The sequence below is a fragment of the Scyliorhinus torazame genome, chromosome 27, assembly GCF_047496885.1.
Source record: "Scyliorhinus torazame isolate Kashiwa2021f chromosome 27, sScyTor2.1, whole genome shotgun sequence".
In the NCBI taxonomy this organism is placed as follows: Eukaryota; Metazoa; Chordata; class Chondrichthyes; order Carcharhiniformes; family Scyliorhinidae; genus Scyliorhinus; species Scyliorhinus torazame.
This window is the reverse complement of record NC_092733.1, coordinates 41,103,303-41,126,201: the sequence shown is the minus strand read 5'-3', so window position 1 is coordinate 41,126,201 and position 22,899 is coordinate 41,103,303. Positions and strand designations below refer to the sequence as shown.

The 22,899-nt window shown below is 47.5% G+C and overlaps 1 protein-coding gene across 3 annotated transcripts in view; it reads right to left on the bottom strand.

Moving 5' to 3' along the window:
• Nucleotides 1–340, bottom strand: part of map2k7 (mitogen-activated protein kinase kinase 7) — a 201,584-nt gene extending 201,244 nt beyond the window's left edge. For all 3 annotated transcript variants that reach the window (XM_072491280.1, XM_072491282.1, XM_072491281.1), the window contains exon 1: nt 180–340. In XM_072491280.1, the coding sequence (XP_072347381.1) occupies nt 180–315 (136 nt within the window). In that variant the 5' untranslated portion in view covers nt 316–340. The remainder of the gene's footprint in view (nt 1–179) is intronic.
• Nucleotides 341–22,899: the final 22,559 nt, after the last annotated feature.

The following is a 22,899-nucleotide window of genomic DNA, read 5'->3' as shown; positions in this document are numbered from 1 at the left end:
GCTCCGGAGGTCCCGCCCCCGCGCGGCGGTGATTGGGCGGTGCCGCTGGTTGGCGGAGTGACGCGGGCGCCTGTGCGCTGTGATTGGCGGGCTGGGCTGTCAGTCAGTTATCGCGGCCCCGCCCTCGCCGCTGTGCGGCCCGGACCCCCCCCGCCGCCCCCGCGCCGGGCGCCGCTTACTTGGGCGCGGTCTCCTCGGGCTGGAAGGTGAGCTCATGTCGAGGGAGAGGTCGATGCGGCGCCGCGCCTCCCGGTTCTCCTGTTTGAGTTTGGCTTCCAGGCGCGAGAGCTTCTGCTCCAGGGAGGAGGCCGCCATCGCCGCGCACTGCGCACGCGCAGCCCCGCTCGGCGTGGCCCCGCCCCCGGCCCCGCCCCCTATAGAGTATATACCACACCCCCTGGAGTATCACTCCCTATAGACTATATACCACACCCCCTGGAGTATCACTCCCTATAGACTATATCCCACACCCCTGGAGTATCACTCCCTATAGACTATATACCATACCCCCTGGAGTATCACTCCCTATAGACTATATACCACCCCCCCTGGAGTATCACTCCCTATAGACTATATACCACACCCCCTGGAGTATCACTCCCTATAGACTATATCCCACACCCCCTGGAGTATCACTCCCTATAGACTATATACCACACCCCCTGGAGTATCATTCCCTATACAATATATACCACACCCACTGGAGTATCACTCCCTATAGACTATATACCACACCCCCTGGAGTATCACTCCCTATGGACTATATACCACACCCCCTGGAGTATCACTCCCTATAGACTATATACCACACCCCCTGGAGTATCACTCCCTACAGACTATATACCACACCCCCTGGAGTATCACTCCCTATGGACTATACACCACACCCCCTGGAGTATCACTCCCTACAGACTATACACCACACCCCCTGGAGTATCACTCCCTACAGACTATATACCACACCCCCTGGAGTATCACTCCCTATGGACTATATACCACATCCCCTGGAGTATCACTCCCTACAGACTATATACCACACCCCCTGGAGTATCACTCCCTACAGACTATATACCACACCCCCTGGAGTATCACTCCCTATGGACTATACACCACACCCCCTGGAGTATCACTCCCTATGGACTATATACCACACCCCCTGGAGTATCACTCCCTATAGACTATATCCCCCACCCCCTGGAGTATCACTCCCTATAGACTATATACCACACCCCTGGAGTATCACTCCCTATAGACTATATACCACACCCCCTGGAGTATCACTCCCTGTACACTATGTACCACACCCCCTGGAGTATCACTCCCTATAGACTATATACCACACCCCCTGGAGTATCACTCCCTATAGACTATATCCCACACCCCCTGGAATATCACTCCCTATAGACTATATACCACACCCCCTGGAGTATCATTCCTATACAATATATACCACACCCACTGGAGTATCACTCCCTATAGACTATATACCACACCCCCTGGAGTATCATTCCCTATACAATATATACCACACCCACTGGAGTATCACTCCCTATAGACTATATACCACACCCCCTGGAGTATCACTCCCTATAGACTATATACCACACCCCCTGGAGTATCACTCCCTATAGACTATATCCCACACCCCCTGGAGTATCACTCCCTATAGACTATATACCACACCCCCTGGAGTATCACTCCCTATAGACTATATCCCACGCCCCCTGGAGTATCACTCCCTATAGACTATGTACCACACCCCCTGGAGTATCACTCCCTATAGACTATATCCCACACCCACTGGAGTATCACTCCCTATAGACTATATACCATACCCCCTGGAGTATCACTCCCTATAGACTATATCCCACACCCCCTGGAGTATCACTCCCTATAGACTATATCCCACACCCCCTGAGTATCACTCCCTATAGTCTATATACCACACCCCCTGGAGTATCATTCCCTATACAATATATACCACACCCACTGGAGTATCACTCCCTATAGACTATATACCACACCCCCTGGAGTATCATTCCCTATACAATATATACCACACCCCCTGGAGTATCACTCCCTATAGACTATATACCACACCCCCTGGAGTATCACTCCCTATAGACTATATACCACACTCCCTGGAGTACCACTCCCTATAGACTATATACCACACCCCCTGGAGTATCACTCCCTATAGACTATATACCATACCCCCTGGAGTATCACTCCCTATAGACTATATACCACCCCCCCTGGAGTATCACTCCCTATAGACTATATACCACACCCCCTGGAGTATCACTCCCTATAGACTATATACCACACCCCCTGGAGTATCACTCCCTATAGACTATATCCCACACCCCCTGGAGTATCACTCCCTATAGACTATATACCACACCCCCTGGAGTATCATTCCCTATACAATATATACCACACCCACTGGAGTATCACTCCCTATAGACTATATACCACACCCCCTGGAGTATCACTCCCTATGGACTATATACCACACCCCCTGGAGTATCACTCCCTATAGACTATATACCACACCCCCTGGAGTATCACTCCCTACAGACTATATACCACACCCCCTGGAGTATCACTCCCTATGGACTATACACCACACCCCCTGGAGTATCACTCCCTACAGACTATACACCACACCCCCTGGAGTATCACTCCCTACAGACTATATACCACACCCCCTGGAGTATCACTCCCTATGGACTATATACCACATCCCTGGAGTATCACTCCCTACAGACTATATACCACACCCCCTGGAGTATCACTCCCTACAGACTATATACCACACCCCCTGGAGTAATCACTCCCTATGGACTATACACCACACCCCCTGGAGTATCACTCCCTATGGACTATATACCACACCCCCTGGAGTATCACTCCCTATAGACTATATCCCCCACCCCCTGGAGTATCACTCCCTATTGACTATATACCACACCCCCTGGAGTATCACTCCCTATAGACTATATACCACACCCCCTGGAGTATCACTCCCTGTACACTATGTACCACACCCCCTGGAGTATCACTCCCTATAGACTATATACCACACCCCCTGGAGTATCACTCCCTATAGACTATATCCCACACCCCCTGGAATATCACTCCCTATAGACTATATACCACACCCCCTGGAGTATCATTCCCTATACAATATATACCACACCCACTGGAGTATCACTCCCTATAGACTATATACCACACCCCCTGGAGTATCATTCCCTATACAATATATACCACACCCACTGGAGTATCACTCCCTATAGACTATATACCACACCCCCTGGAGTATCACTCCCTATAGACTATATACCACACCCCCTGGAGTATCACTCCCTATAGACTATATACCACACACCCTGGAGTATCACTCCCTATAGACTATATACCACACCCCCTGGAGTACCACTCCCTATAGACTATTTACCACACCCCATGGAGTACCACTCCCTATAGGCTATATACCACACCCCCTGGAGTATCACTCCCGATACAATATATACCACATCCCCTGGAGTATCACTCCCTATAGACTATATACCACACCCCCTGGAGTATCACTCCCTATAGACTATATACCACACCCCCTGGAGTATCAGTCCCGATGGACTATATACCACACCCCCTGGAGTATCACTCCCGATAGACTATATACCACATCCCCTGGAGTATCACTCCCTATAGACTATATACCACACCCCCTGGAGTATCACTCCCTATAGACTATATACCACACCCCCTGGAGTATCACTCCCTATAGACTATATACCACATCCCCTGGAGTATCACTCCCTGTAGACTATATACCACACCCCCTGGAGTATCACTCCCTATAGACTATATACCACACCCCCTGGAGTATCACTCCCTATAGACTATATACCACACCCCCTGGAGTATCACTCCCAAAAACTATATACCACACCCCCTGGAGTATCACTCCCTATAGACTATATACCACATCCCCTGGAGTATCACTCCCTATAGACTATATACCACACCCCCTGGAGTATCACTCCCTATAGACTATATACCACACACCCTGGAGTATCACTCCCTATAGACTATATACCACACCCCCTGGAGTATCACTCCCTATAGACTATATACCACACCCCCTGGAGTATCACTCCCTATAGACTATATACCACACCCCCTGGAGTATCACTCCCTATAGACTATATACCACATCCCCTGGAGTATCACTCCCTATACAATATATACCACACCCCCTGGAGTATCACTCCCTATAGACTATATACCACACCCCCTGGAGTATCACTCCCTGTACACTATATACCTCACCCCCTGGAGTATCACTCCCTATAGACTATATACCACACCCCCTGGAGTATCACTCCCTATAGACTATATACCACACCCCCTGGAGTATCACTCCCTATACAATATATGCCACACCCCCTGGAGTATCACTCCCTATAGACTATATACCACACACCCTGGAGTATCACGCCCTACACAATATATACCACACCCCCTGGCGTATCACTCCCTATAGACTATATACCACACCCCCTGGAGTATCACTCCCTGTAGACTATATACCACACCCCCTGGAGTATCACTCCCTATAGACTATATACCACACCCCCTGGAGTATCACTCCCTATAGACTATATACCACACCCCCTGGAGTATCACTCCCTATAGACTATATACCACACCCCCTGGAGTATCACTCCCTATAGACTATATACCACACCCCCTGGAGTATCACTCCCTATAGACTATATACCACACCCCCTGGAGTATCACTCCCTATACAATATATACCACCACCCCTGGAGTATCACTCCCTATAGACTATATACCACACCCCCTGGAGTATCACTCCCTATAGACTATATACCACACCCCCTGGAGTATCACTCCCTATAGACTATATCCCACACCCCCTGGAGTATCACTCCCTATATACTATATACCACACCCCCTGGAGTATCACTCCCTATAGACTATATCCCACGCCCCCTGGAGTATCACTCCCTATAGACTATATCCCACACCCCCTGGAGTATCACTCCCTATAGACTATATCCCACACCCCCTGGAGTATCACTCCCTATAGACTATATACCACACCCCCTGGAGTATCACTCCCTATAGACTATATCCCACACCCCCTGGAGTATCACTCCCTATAGACTATATACCACACCCCCTGGAGTATCACTCCCTATAGACTATATACCACACCCCCTGGAGTATCACTCCCTATAGACTATATACCACACCCCCTGGAGAATCACTCCCTATAGACTATATACCACACTCCCTGGAGTATCACTCCCTATAGACTATATCCCACACCCCCTAGAGTATCACTCCCTATAGACTATATACCACACTCCCTAGAGTATCACTCCCTATAGACTATATACCACACCCCCTGGAGTATCACTCCCTATAGACTATATACCACACCCCCTGGAGAATCACTCCCTATAGACTATATACCACACTCCCTGGAGTATCACTCCCTATAGACTATATCCCACACCCCCTGGAGTATCACTCCCTATAGACTATATACCACACCCCCTGGAGTATCACTCCCTATAGACTATATACCACACCCCCTGGAGTATCACTCCCTGTAGACTATATACCACACCCCCTGGAGTATCACTCCCTACAGACTATATACCACACACCCTGGAGTATCACTCCCTATAGACTATATACCACACCCCCTGGAGTATCACTCCCTATAGACTATATACCACACCCCCTGGAGTATCACCCCCTATAGACTATATACCACACCCCCTGGAGTATCACTCCCTATAGACTATATACCACACCCCCTGGAGTACCACTCCCTATAGACTATATCCCACACCCCCTGGAGTATCACTCCCTATAGACTATATACCACACCCCCTGGAGTATCACTCCCTATAGACTATATACCACACCCCCTGGAGTATCACTCCCCATAGACTATATACCACACCCCCTGGAGTATCACTCCCTATAGACTATATACCACACCCCCTGGAGTATCACTCCCTATAGACTATATACCCACACCCCCTGGAGTATCACTCCCTATAGACTATATACCACACCCCCTGGAGTATCACTCCCTATAGACTATATACCACACCCCCTGGAGTACCACTCCCTATAGACTATTTACCACACCCCATGGAGTACCACTCCCTATAGGCTATATACCACACCCCCTGGAGTATCACTCCCTATACAATATATACCACATCCCCTGGAGTATCACTCCCTATAGACTATATACCACACCCCCTGGAGTATCACTCCCTATAGACTATATACCACTCCCCCTGGAGTATCACTCCCGATGGACTATATACCACACCCCCTGGAGTATCACTCCCTATAGACTATATACCACATCCCCTGGAGTATCACTCCCTATAGACTATATACCACACCCCCTGGAGTATCACTCCCTTTAGACTATATACCACACCCCCTGGAGTATCACTCCCTATAGACTATATACCACATCCCCTGGAGTATCACTCCCTGTAGACTATATACCACACCCCCTGGAGTATCACTCCCTATAGACTATATACCACACCCCCTGGAGTATCACTCCCTATAGACTATATACCACACCCCCTGGAGTATCACTCCCTATAGACTATATACCACACCCCCTGGAGTATCACTCCCTATAGACTATATACCACATCCCCTGGAGTATCACTCCCTATAGACTATATACCACACCCCCTGGAGTATCACTCCCTATAGACTATATACCACACACCCTGGAGTATCACTCCCTATAGACTATATACCACACCCCCTGGAGTATCACTCCCTATAGACTATATACCACACCCCCTGGAGTATCACTCCCTATAGACTATATACCACACCCCCTGGAGTATCACTCCCTATAGACTATATACCACATCCCCTGGAGTATCACTCCCTATACAATATATACCACACCCCCTGGAGTATCACTCCCTATAGACTATATACCACACCCCCTGGAGTATCACTCCCTGTACACGATATACCTCACCCCCTGGAGTATCACTCCCTATAGACTATATACCACACCCCCTGGAGTATCACTCCCTATAGACTATATACCACACCCCCTGGAGTATCACTCCCTATACAATATATGCCACACCCCCTGGAGTATCACTCCCTATAGACTATATACCACACACCCTGGAGTATCACGCCCTACACAATATATACCACACCCCCTGGCGTATCACTCCCTATAGACTATATACCACACCCCCTGGAGTATCACTCCCTATAGACTATATACCACACCCCCTGGAGTATCACTCCCTATAGACTATATACCACACCCCCTGGAGTATCACTCCCTATAGACTATATACCACACCCCCTGGAGTATCACTCCCTATAGACTATATACCACACCCCCTGGAGTATCACTCCCTATAGACTATATACCACACCCCCTGGAGTATCACTCCCTATAGACTATATACCACACCCCCTGGAGTATCACTCCCTATACAATATATACCACCACCCCTGGAGTATCACTCCCTATAGACTATATACCACACCCCCTGGTGTATCACTCCCTGTACACTATATACCTCACCCCCTGGAGTATCACTCCCTATAGACTATATACCACACCCCCTGGAGTATCACTCCCTATAGACTATATACCACACCCCCTGGAGTATCACTCCCTATAGACTATATACCACACCCCCTGGAGAATCACTCCCTATAGACTATATACCACACCCCCTGGAGTATCACTCCCAATAGACTATATACCACACCCCCTGGAGTATCACTCCCTATAGACTATATACCACACCCCCTGGAGTACCACTCTCTATAGACTATATACCACACCCCCTGGAGTATCACTCCCTATAGACTATATACCACACCCCCTGGAGTATTACTCCCTATACAATATATACCACATCCCCTGGAGTATCACTCCCTATAGACTATATACCACACCCCCTGGAGTATCACTCCCTAGAGACTATATACCACTCCCCCTGGAGTATCACTCCCTATAGACTATATACCAAACCCCCTGGAGTATCACTCCCTATACAATATATACCACACCCCCTGGAGTATCACTCCCTATAGACTATATACCACACCCCCTGGAGTATCGCTCCCTATAGACTCTATACCACACCCCCTGGAGTATCACTCCCTATAGACTATAAACCACCCCCCCTGGAGTATCACTCCCTATAGACTATATACCACACCCCCTGGAGAATCACTCCCTATAGACTATATACCACACCCCCTGGAGTATCACTCCCTATAGACTATATACCACACCCCCTGGAGTATCACTCCCTATAGACTATATACCACACCCCCTGGAGTATCACTCCCTATAGACTATATATCACACCCCCTGGAGTATCACTCCCTATAGACTATATACCACACCCCCTGGAGAATCACTCCCTATAGACTATATACCACACCCCCTGGAGTATCACTCCCTATAGACTATATACCACACACCCTGGAGTATCACTCCCTATAGACTATATACCACACCCCCTGGAGTATCACTCCCTATAGACTATATACCACACCCCCTGGAGTATCACTCCCTATAGACTATATACCACACCCCCTGGAGTATCACTCCCTATAGACTATATACCACATCCCCTGGAGTATCACTCCCTATACAATATATACCACACCCCCTGGAGTATCACTCCCTATAGACTATATACCACACCCCCTGGAGTATCACTCCCTGTACACTATATACCTCACCCCCTGGAGTATCACTCCCTATAGACTATATACCACACCCCCTGGAGTATCACTCCCTATAGACTATATACCACACCCCCTGGAGTATCACTCCCTATACAATATATGCCACACCCCCTGGAGTATCTCTCCCTATAGACTATATACCACACCCCCTGGAGTATCACTCCCTAGAGACTATATACCACACCCCCTGGAGTATCACTCCCTATAGACTATATACCACCCCCCCTGGAGTATCACTCCCTATAGACTATATACCACACCCCCTGGAGTATCACTCCCTATAGACTATATACCACACCCCCTGGAGTATCACTCCCTATAGACTATATACCACACCCCCTGGAGTATCACTCCCTATAGACTATATACCACACCCCCTGGAGTATCACTCCCTATACAATATATACCACCCCCCCTGGAGTATCACTCCCTATAGACTATATACCACACCCCCTGGTGTATCACTCCCTGTACACTATATACCTCACCCCCTGGAGTATCACTCCCTATAGACTATATACCACACCCCCTGGAGTATCACTCCCTATAGACTATATACCACACCCCCTGGAGTATCACTCCCTATAGACTATATACCACACCCCCTGGAGAATCACTCCCTATAGACTATATACCACACCCCCTGGAGTATCACTCCCTATAGACTATATACCACAACCCCTGGAGTATCACTCCCTATAGACTATATACCACACCCCCTGGAGTACCACTCCCAAAAGACTATATACCACACCCCCTGGAGTATCACTCCCTATAGACTATATACCACACCCCCTGGAGTATTACTCCCTATACAATATATACCACATCCCCTAGAGTATCACTCCCTATAGACTATATACCACACCCCCTGGAGTATCACTCCCTAGAGACTATATACCACACCCCCTGGAGTATCACTCCCTATAGACTATATACCACACCCCCTGGAGTATCACTCCCTATACAATATATACCACACCCCCTGGAGTATCACTCCCTATAGACTATATACCACATCCCCTGGAGTATCACTCCCTATAGACTATACCACACCCCCTGGAGTATCACTCCCTATAGACGATATACCACACCCCCTGGAGTATCACTCCCTATAGACTATAAACCACACCCCCTGGAGTATCACTCCCTATAGACTATATACCATGCCCCCTGGAGTATCACTCGCAAAAGACTATATACCACACCCCCAGTATCACTCCCTATAGACCATATACCACACCCCCTGGAGTATCACTCCCTATAGACTATATACCACACCCCCTGGAGTATCACTCCCGAAAGACTATATACCACACCCCTGGAGTATCACTCCCTATAGACTATATACCACGCCCCCTGTAGTAACTCTCCCTATAGACTATATACCACACCCCCTGGAGTATCACTCCCGAAAGACTATATACCACACCCCCTGGAGTATCACTCCCTATAGACTATATACCACACCCCCTGGAGTATCACTCCCTATTGACTATATACCACACCCCCTGGAGTATCACTCCCTATAGACTATATACCACACGCCCTGGAGTATCACTCCCTATAGACTATATACCACACACCCTGGAGTATCACTCCCTATAGACTATATACCACACCCCCTGGAGTATCACTCCCTATAGACTATATACCACACCCCCTGGAGTATCACTCCCTATACAATATATACCACACCCCCTGGAGTATCACTCCCTATAGACTATATACCACACCCCCTGGAGTATCACTCCCTGTAGACTATATACCACACTCCCTGGAGTATCACTCCCTATAGACTATATACCACACACCCTGGAGTATCACTCCCTATACACTATATACCACGCCCCCTGGAGTATCACTCCCTGTAGACTATATACCACACTCCCTGGAGTACCACTCCCTATAGACTATATACCACACCCCCTGGAGTATCACTCCCTGTAGACTATTTACCACACTCCCTGGAGTATCACTCCCTAAAGACTATATACCACACCCCCTGGAGTATCACTCCCTGTACAATATATACCACACCCCCAGTATCACTCCCTATAGACCATATACCACACCCCCTGGAGTATCACTCCCTATAGACTATATACCACACCCCCTGGAGTATCACTCCCGAAAGACTATATACCACACCCCTGGAGTATCACTCCCTATAGACTATATACCACGCCCCCTGTAGTAACTCTCCCTATAGACTATATACCACACCCCCTGGAGTATCACTCCCGAAAGACTATATACCACACCCCCTGGAGTATCACTCCCTATAGACTATATACCACACCCCCTGGAGTATCACTCCCTATTGACTATATACCACACCCCCTGGAGTATCACTCCCTATAGACTATATACCACACGCCCTGGAGTATCACTCCCTATAGACTATATACCACACACCCTGGAGTATCACTCCCTATAGACTATATACCACACCCCCTGGAGTATCACTCCCTATAGACTATATACCACACCCCCTGGAGTATCACTCCCTATACAATATATACCACACCCCCTGGAGTATCACTCCCTATAGACTATATACCACACCCCCTGGAGTATCACTCCCTGTAGACTATATACCACACTCCCTGGAGTATCACTCCCTATAGACTATATACCACACACCCTGGAGTATCACTCCCTATACACTATATACCACGCCCCCTGGAGTATCACTCCCTGTAGACTATATACCACACTCCCTGGAGTACCACTCCCTATAGACTATATACCACACCCCCTGGAGTATCACTCCCTGTAGACTATTTACCACACTCCCTGGAGTATCACTCCCTAAAGACTATATACCACACCCCCTGGAGTATCACTCCCTGTACAATATATACCACACACCCTGGAGTATCACTCCCTATAGACGATATACCACACCCCCTGGAGTATCACTCCCTATAGACTATATACCACACCCCCTGGAGAATCACTCCCTATAGACTATATACCACACCCCCTGGAGTATCACTCCCTATAGACTATATACCACACCCCCTGGAGTATCACTCCCTATAGACTATATACCACAACCCCTGGAGTATCACTCCCGAAAGGCTATATACCGCACCCCCTGGAGTATCACTCCCTATAGACTATATACCACACCCCCTGGAGTATCACTCGCTATAGACTATATACCACACCCCCTGGAGTATCACTCCCTGTACACTATATACCACATCCCCTGGAGTATCACTCCCTATGGACTATATACCACACTCCCTGGAGTATCACTCCCTATAGACCATATACCACACCCCCTGGAGTATCACTCCCTATAGACTATGTACCACACCCCCTGGAGTATCACTCCCTATAGACTATATACCACACCCCCTGGAGTATCACTCCATATAGATTATATACCACCCCCCCTGGAGTATCACTCCCTATAGACTATATACCACCCCCCCTGGAGTATCACTCCCTGTACACCATATACCACATCCCCTGGAGTATCACTCCCTATAGACTATATACCACATGCCCTGGAGTATCACTCCCTATAGATTATATACCACACCCCCTGGAGTATCACTCCCTATAGACTATATACCACATCCCCTGGAGTATCACTCCTTATAGACTATACACCACAGCCCCTGGAGTATCACTCCCTATAGTCTATACACCACACCCCCTGGAGTATCACTTCCTATAGACTATATACCACACCGCCTGGAGTATCACTCCCTATATACTATATACCACACCCCCTGGTGTATCACTCCCTATAGACTATATACCTTCACCCCCTGGAGTATCACTCCCTATAGACTGTATACCACACCCCCTGGAGTATAATTCCCAAAATAATATAAACCGCGCCCCCTGGAGTATCATTCCCTATAGGATATATACCACACCCCTGGAGTATCACTCCCTATAGACTATATACCTCACCCCCTGGAGTATCAATCCCTATAGACTATATACCACATCCCCTGGAGTATCACTCCCTATAGACTATATCCCACACCCCCTGGAGTGTCATTCCCTATAGAATATATACCACACCCCCTGGTTTATCATTCCCTATAGGATATGCACCACACCCCTGGAGTATCATTCCCTATACAATATATACCACACTCTCTTGAGTATCACTCCCTATAGACTATATACCACACCCCCTGGAGTATCATTCCCTGTAGAATATATACCACGCCCCCTGGAGTATCACTCCCTGTAGACTATATACCACACGCCCTGGAGTATCTTTCCCTATAGGATATATACCACACCCCTGGAGTATCATTCCATATACTATATATACCACACCCCATGGAGTATCATTCCCTATACAATATATACTACGGCCCTACCCCTATAGACTATATACCACACCCCCTGGAGTATCATTCCCTATACAATATATACTACGGCCCCACCCCCTATAGACTATATACCACACCCCCTGGAGTATCACTCCCTATAGACTATATACCACACCCCCTGGAGTATCACTCCCTATGGACTATATACCACACACCCTGGAGTATCACTCCCTATACAATATATACCACACACCCTGGAGTATCACTCCCTGTAGACTATACACCACACCCCCTGGAGTATCATTCCCTATAGAATATGTACCACGCCCCCTGGAATATCACTCCCTATAGACTATATACCACGCCCCCTGGAGTATCACTCGCAAAAGACTATATACCACCCCCCCAGGAGTATCACTCACTATAGACTATATACCACACCCCCTGGAGTATCACTCCCTATAGACTATATACCACACCCCCTGGAGTATCACTCCCTATAGACTATATACCACACCCCCTGGAGTATCACTCCCTCTAGACTATATACCACGCCCCCTGTAGTATCACTCCCTATAGACTATATACCACACCCCCTGGAGTATCACTCCTGAAAGACAATATACCACACCTCCTGGAGTATCACTCCCTATAGACTATATACCACACCCCCTGGAGTATCACTCCCTATAGACTATATACCACACCCCCTGAATTATCACTCCCTATAGACTATATACCACACCCCCTGGAGTATCACTCCCTATACAATATATACCACACCCCCTGGAGTACCACGCCCTATAGACTATATACCACACCCCCTGGAGTATCACTCCCTATAGACTATATACCACACCCCCTGGAGTATCACTCCCTATAGACTATATACCACAACCCCTGGAGTATCACTCGCTATTGACTATATACCACACCCCCTGGAGTATCACTCCCTGTACACTATAGACCACATCCCCTGGAGTATCACTCCCTATGGACTATATACCACACCCCCTGGAGTATCACTCCCTATACAATATATACCACACCACCTGGAGTACCACGCCCTATAGACTATATACCACACCCCCTGGAGTATCACTCCCTATAGACTATATACCACACCCCCTGGAGTATCACTCCCTATAGACTATATACCACAACCCCTGGAGTATCATTCGCTATTGACTATATACCACACCCCCTGGAGTATCACTCCCTGTACACTATAGACCACATCCCCTGGAGTATCACTCCCTATGGACTATATACCACACTCCCTGGAGTATCACTCCCTATAGACTATATACCACACCCCCTGGAGTATCACTCCCTATAGACTATATACCACCCCCCCTGGAGTATCACTCCCTGTACACTATATACCACATGCCCTGGAGTATCACTCCCTATAGACTATATACCACACCCCCTGGAGTATCACTCCCTATAGACTATATACCACACCCCCTGGAGTATCACTCCTTATAGACTATACACGACAGCCCCTGGAGTATCACTCCCTATAGACTGTATACCACACCCCCTGGAGTATCACTCCCTATACACTATATACCACACCCCCTGGAGTATCACTCCCTATAGACTATATACCACACCCCCTGGAGTAACACTCCCTATAGACTATATACCACACCCCCTGGAGTATCACTCTACATAGACTATATACCACATCCCCTGGAGTATCACTCCCTATAGACTATATACCACACCCACTGGAGTAACACTCCCTATAGACTATATACCACACCCCCTGGAGTATCACTCCCTATAGACTATATACCACACCCCCTGGAGTATCACTCGCTATAGACTATATACCACACCCCCTGGAGTATCACTCCCTGTACACTATATACCACATCCCCTGGATTATAACTCCCTATGGACTATATACCACACTCCCTGGAGTATCACTCCCTTTCGACTATATACCACACCCCCTGGAGTATCACTCCCTATAGACTATATACCACACCCCCTGGAGTATCACTCCCTATAGATTATATACCACACCGCCTGGAGTATCACTCCCTATAGACTATATACCACCCCCCCTGGAGTATCACTCCCTGTACACTATATACCACATCCCCTGGAGTTTCACTCCCTATAGACTATATACCACATGCCCTGGAGTATCACTCCCTATTGACTATATACCACACCCCCTGGAGTATCACTCACTATAGACTATATGCCACACCCCCTGGAGTATCACTCCATATAGACTATACACCACAGCCCCTGGAGTATCACTCCCTATAGTCTATACACCACACCCCCTGGAGTATCACTCCCTATAGACTATATACCACACCTCCTGGAGTATCACTCTCTATAGACTATATACCACACCGCCTGGAGTATCACTCCCTATAGACTGTATACCACACCCCCTGGAGTATAATTTCCTGAATAATATCACGCCCCCTGGAGTATCATTCCCTATAGGATATATACCACACCCCTGGAGTATCACTGCCTTTAGACTATATACCTCACCCCCTGGAGTATCAATCCCTATAGACTATATACCACATCCCCTGGAGTATCACTCCCTATAGACTATATCCCACACCCCCTGGAGTGTCATTCCCTATAGAATATATACCACACCACCTGGTTTATCATTCCCTATAGGATATATACCACACCCCTGGAGTATCATTCCCTATACAATATATACCACACCCTCTTGAGTATCACTCCCTATAGACTATATACCACACCCCCTGGAGTATCATTCCCTGTAGACTATATACCACGCCCCCTGGAGTATCACTCCCTGTAGACTATATACCACACCCCCTGGAGTATCATTCCCTATAGGATGTATACCACACCCCTGGAGTATCATTCCATATACTATATATATACCACACCCCATGGATTATCATTCCCTATACAATATATACCACGGCCCCACCCCCTATAGACTATATACCACACCCCCTGGAGTATCATTCCCTAGAGAATATGTACCACGCCCCCTGAAATATCACTCCCTTTCGACTATATACCACGCCCCCTGGAGTATCACTCGCAAAAGACTATATACCACACCCCCAGGAGTATCACTCCCTATAGACTATATACCACACCCCCTGGAGTATCACTCCCTATAGAATATATACCACACCCCCTGGAGTATCACTCCCTATAGACTATATACCTTCACCCCCTGGAGTATCACTCCCTATAGACTGTATACCACACCCCCTGGAGTATAATTCCCTAAATAATATATACCACGCCCCCTGGAGTATCATTCCCTATAGGATATATACCACACCCCTGGAGTATCACTCCCTATAGACTATATACCTCACCCCCTGGAGTATCAATCCCTATAGACTATATACCACATCCCCTGGAGTGTCACTCCCTATAGACTATATCCCACACCCCCTGGAGTGTCATTCCCTATAGAATATATACCACACCCCCTGGTTTATCATTCCCTATAGGATATATACCACGCCCCCTGGAGTATCACTCCCTGTAGACTATATACCACACCCCCTGGAGTATCATTCCCTATAGGATATATACCACACCCCTGGAGTATCATTCCATATACTATATACACCACACCCCATGGAGTATCATTCCCGATACATTATATACCACGGCGCCTGGAGTATCAGTCCCTATAGAATATGTACCACGCCCCCTGGAATATCACTCCCTATAGACTATATACCACGCCCCCTGGAGTATCACTCGCAAAAGACTATACCACACCCCCTGGAGTATCACTCCCTATAGACTATATACCACACCCCCTGGAGTATCACTCGCTATAGACTATATACCACACCCCCTGGCGTATCACTCCCTGTACACTATATACCACATCCCCTGGAGTATCACTCCCTATGGACTATATACCACACTCCCTGGAGTATCACTCCCTATAGACTATATACCACACCCCCTGGAGTATCACTCCCTATAGACTATATACCACACCCCCTGGAGTATCACTCCCTGTACACTATATACCACATCCCCTGGAGTATCACTCCCTATAGACTATATACCACATGCCCTGGTGTATCACTCCCTATAGACTATATACCACACCCCCTGGAGTATCACTCCCTATAGACTATATACCTTCATCCCCTGGAGTATCACTCCCTATAGACTGTATACCACACCCCCTGGTGTATAATTCCCTAAATAATATATACCACGCCCCCTGGAGTATCATTCCCTATAGGATATATACCACACCCCTGGAGTATCACTCCCTATAGACTATATACCTCACCCCTGGAGTATCAATCCCTATAGACTATATACCACATCCCCTGGATAATCACTCCCTATAGACTATATACCACACTCCCTGGAGTATCACTCCCTGTACACTATATACCACATCCCCTGGAGTATCACTCCCTATTGACTATATACCACACTCCCTGGAGTATCACTCCCTATAGTCTATATACCACACCCCCTGGAGTATCACTCCCTATAGACTATATACCACACCCCCTGGAGTATCACTCCCTATAGACTATATACCACACCCCCTGGAGTATCACTCCCTATAGATTATATACCACACCCCCTGGAGTATCACTCCCTATAGACTATATACCACCCCCCCTGGAGTATCACTCCCTGTACACTATACACCACATCCCCTGGAGTATCACTCCCTATAGACTATATACCACATGCCCTGGAGTATCACTCCCTATAGACTATATACCACACCCCCTGGAGTATCACTCCCTATAGACTATATACCACACGCCCTGGAGTATCACTCCTTATAGACTATACACCACAGCCCCTGGAGTATCACTCCCTATAGTCTATACACCACACACCCTGTAGTATCACTCCCTATAGACTATATACCACACCCCCTGGAGTATCAATCCCTATAGACTATATACCACACCCCCTGGAGTATCACTCCCTATTGACTATGTACCTTCACCCCCTGGAGTATCACTCCCTATAGACTGTATAACCACACCCCCTGGAGTATAATTCCCTAAATAATATATATCACGCCCCCTGGAGTATCATTCCCTATAGGATATATACCACACCCCTGGAGTATCACTCCCTATAGACTATATACCTCACCCCCTGGTGTATCAATCCCTATAGACTATATACCACATCCCCTGGAGTATCACTCCCTATAGACTATATCCCACACCCCCTGGAGTGTCTTTCCCTATAGAATATATACCACACACCCTGGTTTATCATTCCTTATAGGATATATACCACACCCCTGGAGTATCATTCCCTATACAATATATACCACACCCTCTTGAGTATCACTCCCTATAGACTATATACCACACCCCCTGGAGTATCATTCCCTGTAGAATATATACCACGCCCCCTGGAGTATCACTCCCTGCAGACTATATACCACACCTCCTCCAGTATCATTCCCTATACAATATATACCACGGCCCCTCCCCCTATAGACTATATACCACACCCCCTGGAGTATCACTCCCTAAGAACTATATACCACACACCCTGGAGTATCACTCCCTATACAATATATACCACCCCCCCTGGAGTATCACTCCCTATGGACTATATACCACACCCCCTGGAGTATCATTCCCTATAGAATATGTACCAAGCCCCCTGGAATATCACTCCCTGTAGACTATATACCACACCCCCTGGAGTACCACTCCCTATAGACTATATACCACACCCCCTGGAGTATCATTCCCTATAGGATATATACCACACCCCTGGAGTACCATTCCCTATACCATATATACCACACACCCTGGAGTATCACTCCCTATAGACTATATATCACACTCCCTGGAGTATCACCACGTATAGATTATATACCACACCCCATGGAGTTTCACTCCCAATAGACTAGAGACCACACCCCCTGGAGTATCACTCCCTATAGACTATATACCACACCCCCTGGAGTATCACTCCCTATAGACTATACACCACATCCCCTGGAGTATTATTCCCTATAGACTATACACCACACCCCCTGGAGTATCACTCCCTATAGACTATATACCACACCCCCTGGAGTATCACTCCCTATAGACTATATACCACACCCCCTGGAGTATCACTCCCTATAGACTATATACCACACCCCCTGGAGTATCACTCCCTATAGACTATATACCACACCCCCTGGAGTATCACTCGCTATACAATATATACCACACCCCCTGGAGTATCACTCCCTATAGACTATATACCACACCCCCTGGAGTATCACTCCCTATAGACTATATACCACACACACTGGAGTATCACTCCCTATAGACTATATACCACACCACCTGGAGTATCACTCCCTATAGACTATATACCACACCCCCTGGAGTATCACTCCCTATAGACTATATACCACACCCCCTGGAGTATCACTCCCTATAGACTATATACCACACCCCCTGGAGTATCACTCCCGAAAGACTATATACCACACCCCCTGGAGTATCACTCCCTGTACACTATATACCACACCCCCTGGAGTATCACTCCCTATAGACTATATACCACACCCCCTGGAGTATCACTCCCTATAGACTATATACCACACCCCTGGAGTATCACTCCCTATAGACTGTATACCTCACCCCCTGGCGTATAATTCACTATAGAATATATACCACGCCCCCTGACGTATCATTCCCTTTAGGATATATACCACACCCATGGAGTATCACTCCCTATAGACTATATACCTCGCCCCCTGGAGTATCACTCCCTATAGACTATATACCACATCCCCTGGAGTATCACTCCCTATAGACTATATCCCACACCCCCTGGAGTATCATTCCATATAGAATATATACCACACCCCCTGGTGTATCATTCCCTATAGGATATATACCACACCCCTGGAGTATCATTCCCTATACAATATATACCACACCCCCTTGAGTATCACTCCCTATAGACTATATACCACACCCCCTGGAGTATCATTCCCTGTAGAATATATACCACGCCCCCTGGAGAATCACTCCCTGTAGACTATATACCACACCCCCTTGAGTATCATTCCCTATAGGATATATACCACACCCCATGGAGTATCATTCCCTCTACAATATATACCACGGCCCCAGCCCCTATAGACTATATTCCACAACCCCTGGAGTATCACTCCCTATGGACTATATACCAGACACCCTGGAGTATCACTCCCTAAAGACTATATACCACACCCCCTGGAGTACCACTCCCTATAGACTATATACCACACCCCCTGGAGTATGATTCCCTATAGGATATATACCACACCCCTGGAGTATCATTCCCTATACAATATATACAACACCCCCTGATGTATCATTCCCTATACAATATATACCACACACCCTGGAGTATCACTCCCTATAGACTATATACCACAGCCCCTGGAGTATCACTCCCTATAGACTATATGCCACACCCCCTGGAGTATCACTCCCTGTACACTATATACCACATCCCCTGGAGTATCACTCCCTATAGACTATATACCACACCCCCTGGAGTAACACTCCCTCGAGACTATATACCACGCCCCAGGAGTATCGCTCCCTATAGACTATATACCACACACCCCGGAGTATCATTCCCGACAGGATATATACCACACCCTTGGAGCGTTATTCCCTATACAGTATGTACCAGACCCCCTGGAGTATCACTCCCTGTACACTATATACCACATCCCCTGGAGTATCACTCCCTGTACACTATATACCACATCCCCTGGAGTATCACTCCCTATAGACTATACACCACACCCCCTGGAGTATCACTCCCTATAGACTATATACCACACCCCCTGGAGTATCACTCCCTATTGACTATACACCACACCCCCTGGAGTATCACTCCCTATAAACTATATGCCACGCCCCCTGGAGTATCACTCCCTATAGACTATATACCACACCCCCTGGAGTATCACTCCCTATTGACTAGATACCACACACCCCTGGAGTATCATTCCCTATAGGATATATACCACACCCCTGGAGTATCATTCCCGATACAATATATACCACACCCCCTGGAGTATCACTCCCTATAGACTATATACCACACCCCCTGGAGTATCACTCCCTGTACACGATATACCACATCCCCTGGTGTATCACTCCCTCTAGACTATATACCACACACCCTGGAGTATCACTCCCTACAGACTATATACCGCACCCCCTGGAGTATCACTCCCTATAGACTATATACCACACCCTCTGGAGGATCACTCCCTGTACACTATATACCACATCCCCTGGAGTATCACTCCCTATAGACTATATACCACACCCGCTGGAGTATCACTCCCTATAGACTATATACCACACCCCCTGGAGTATCACTCCCTATAGACTATATACCACACCCCCTGGAGTATCATTCCCTACAGAATATATACCACACCCCCTGGAGTATCACTCCCTATAGACTATACACCACACCCCCTGGAGTATCACTCCCTGTGCACTATATACCACTCCCCCTGGAGTATCACTCCCTGGACACGATATACCCCCCCGGAGTGTCACTCCCTATGGACTATATACCACACCCCCTGGAGTATCACTCCCAAAAGACGATATACCACACCCCCTGGAGTATCATTCCATACAGAATATATACCCCACCCCCTGGAGTATCATTCCCTATAGACTATATACCACACCCCCTGGAGTATCACTCCAGATACAATATCTACCACACCCCCTGGAGTATCACTTCCTATAGACTATATACCACACCCCCTGGATTATCATTCCAGACAGAATATATACCACACCCCCTGGAGTATCATTCCGTATAGACTATGTACCACACACCCTGGAGTATCACTCCCTATACAATATATACCACACACCCAGGAGTATCACTCCCTATACAATATATACCACACACCCTGGAGTATCACTCCCTCTAGACTATATACCACACCCCCTGGAGTATCACTCCCTATAGACTATATACCACACCCCGTGGAGTATCACTCCCTATAGACGATATACCTCACCCCCTGGAGTATCACTCCCTAAAGACTAAATACCACAACCCCTGGTGTATCACTCCCTATCGACTAAATACCACACCCCCTGGAGCACACTCCCTATAGACTATATACCACACCCCCTGGAGTATGACTCCCTATAGACTATATACCACACCCCCTGGATTATCACTCCCTGTAGACTATATACCACACCCCCTCGAGTATCACTCCCTATAGACTATATACCACACCCCCTGGAGTATCACTCCCTATAGACTATATACCACACCCCCTGGAGTATCACTCCCTATAGACTATATACCACATCCCCTGGAGTATCACTCCCTATAGACTATATACCACACCCCCTGGAGTATCACTCCCTATGGACTATATTCCACACTCCCTGGAGTATCACTCCATATAGACTATATACCACACCCCCTGGAGTATCACTCCCTATAGACTATATACCACACCCCCTGGAGTATCACTCACTATAGACTATATACCACACCCCCTGGAGTATCACTCCCTATAGACTGTATACCACACCCCCTGGCGTATAATTCACTATAAAATATATACCACGCCCCCTGGAGTATCATTCCCTATAGGATATATACCACACCCATGGAGTATCACTCCCTATAGACTATATACCTCACCCCCTGGAGTATCACTCCCTATAGACTATATCCCACATCCCCTGGAGTATCACTC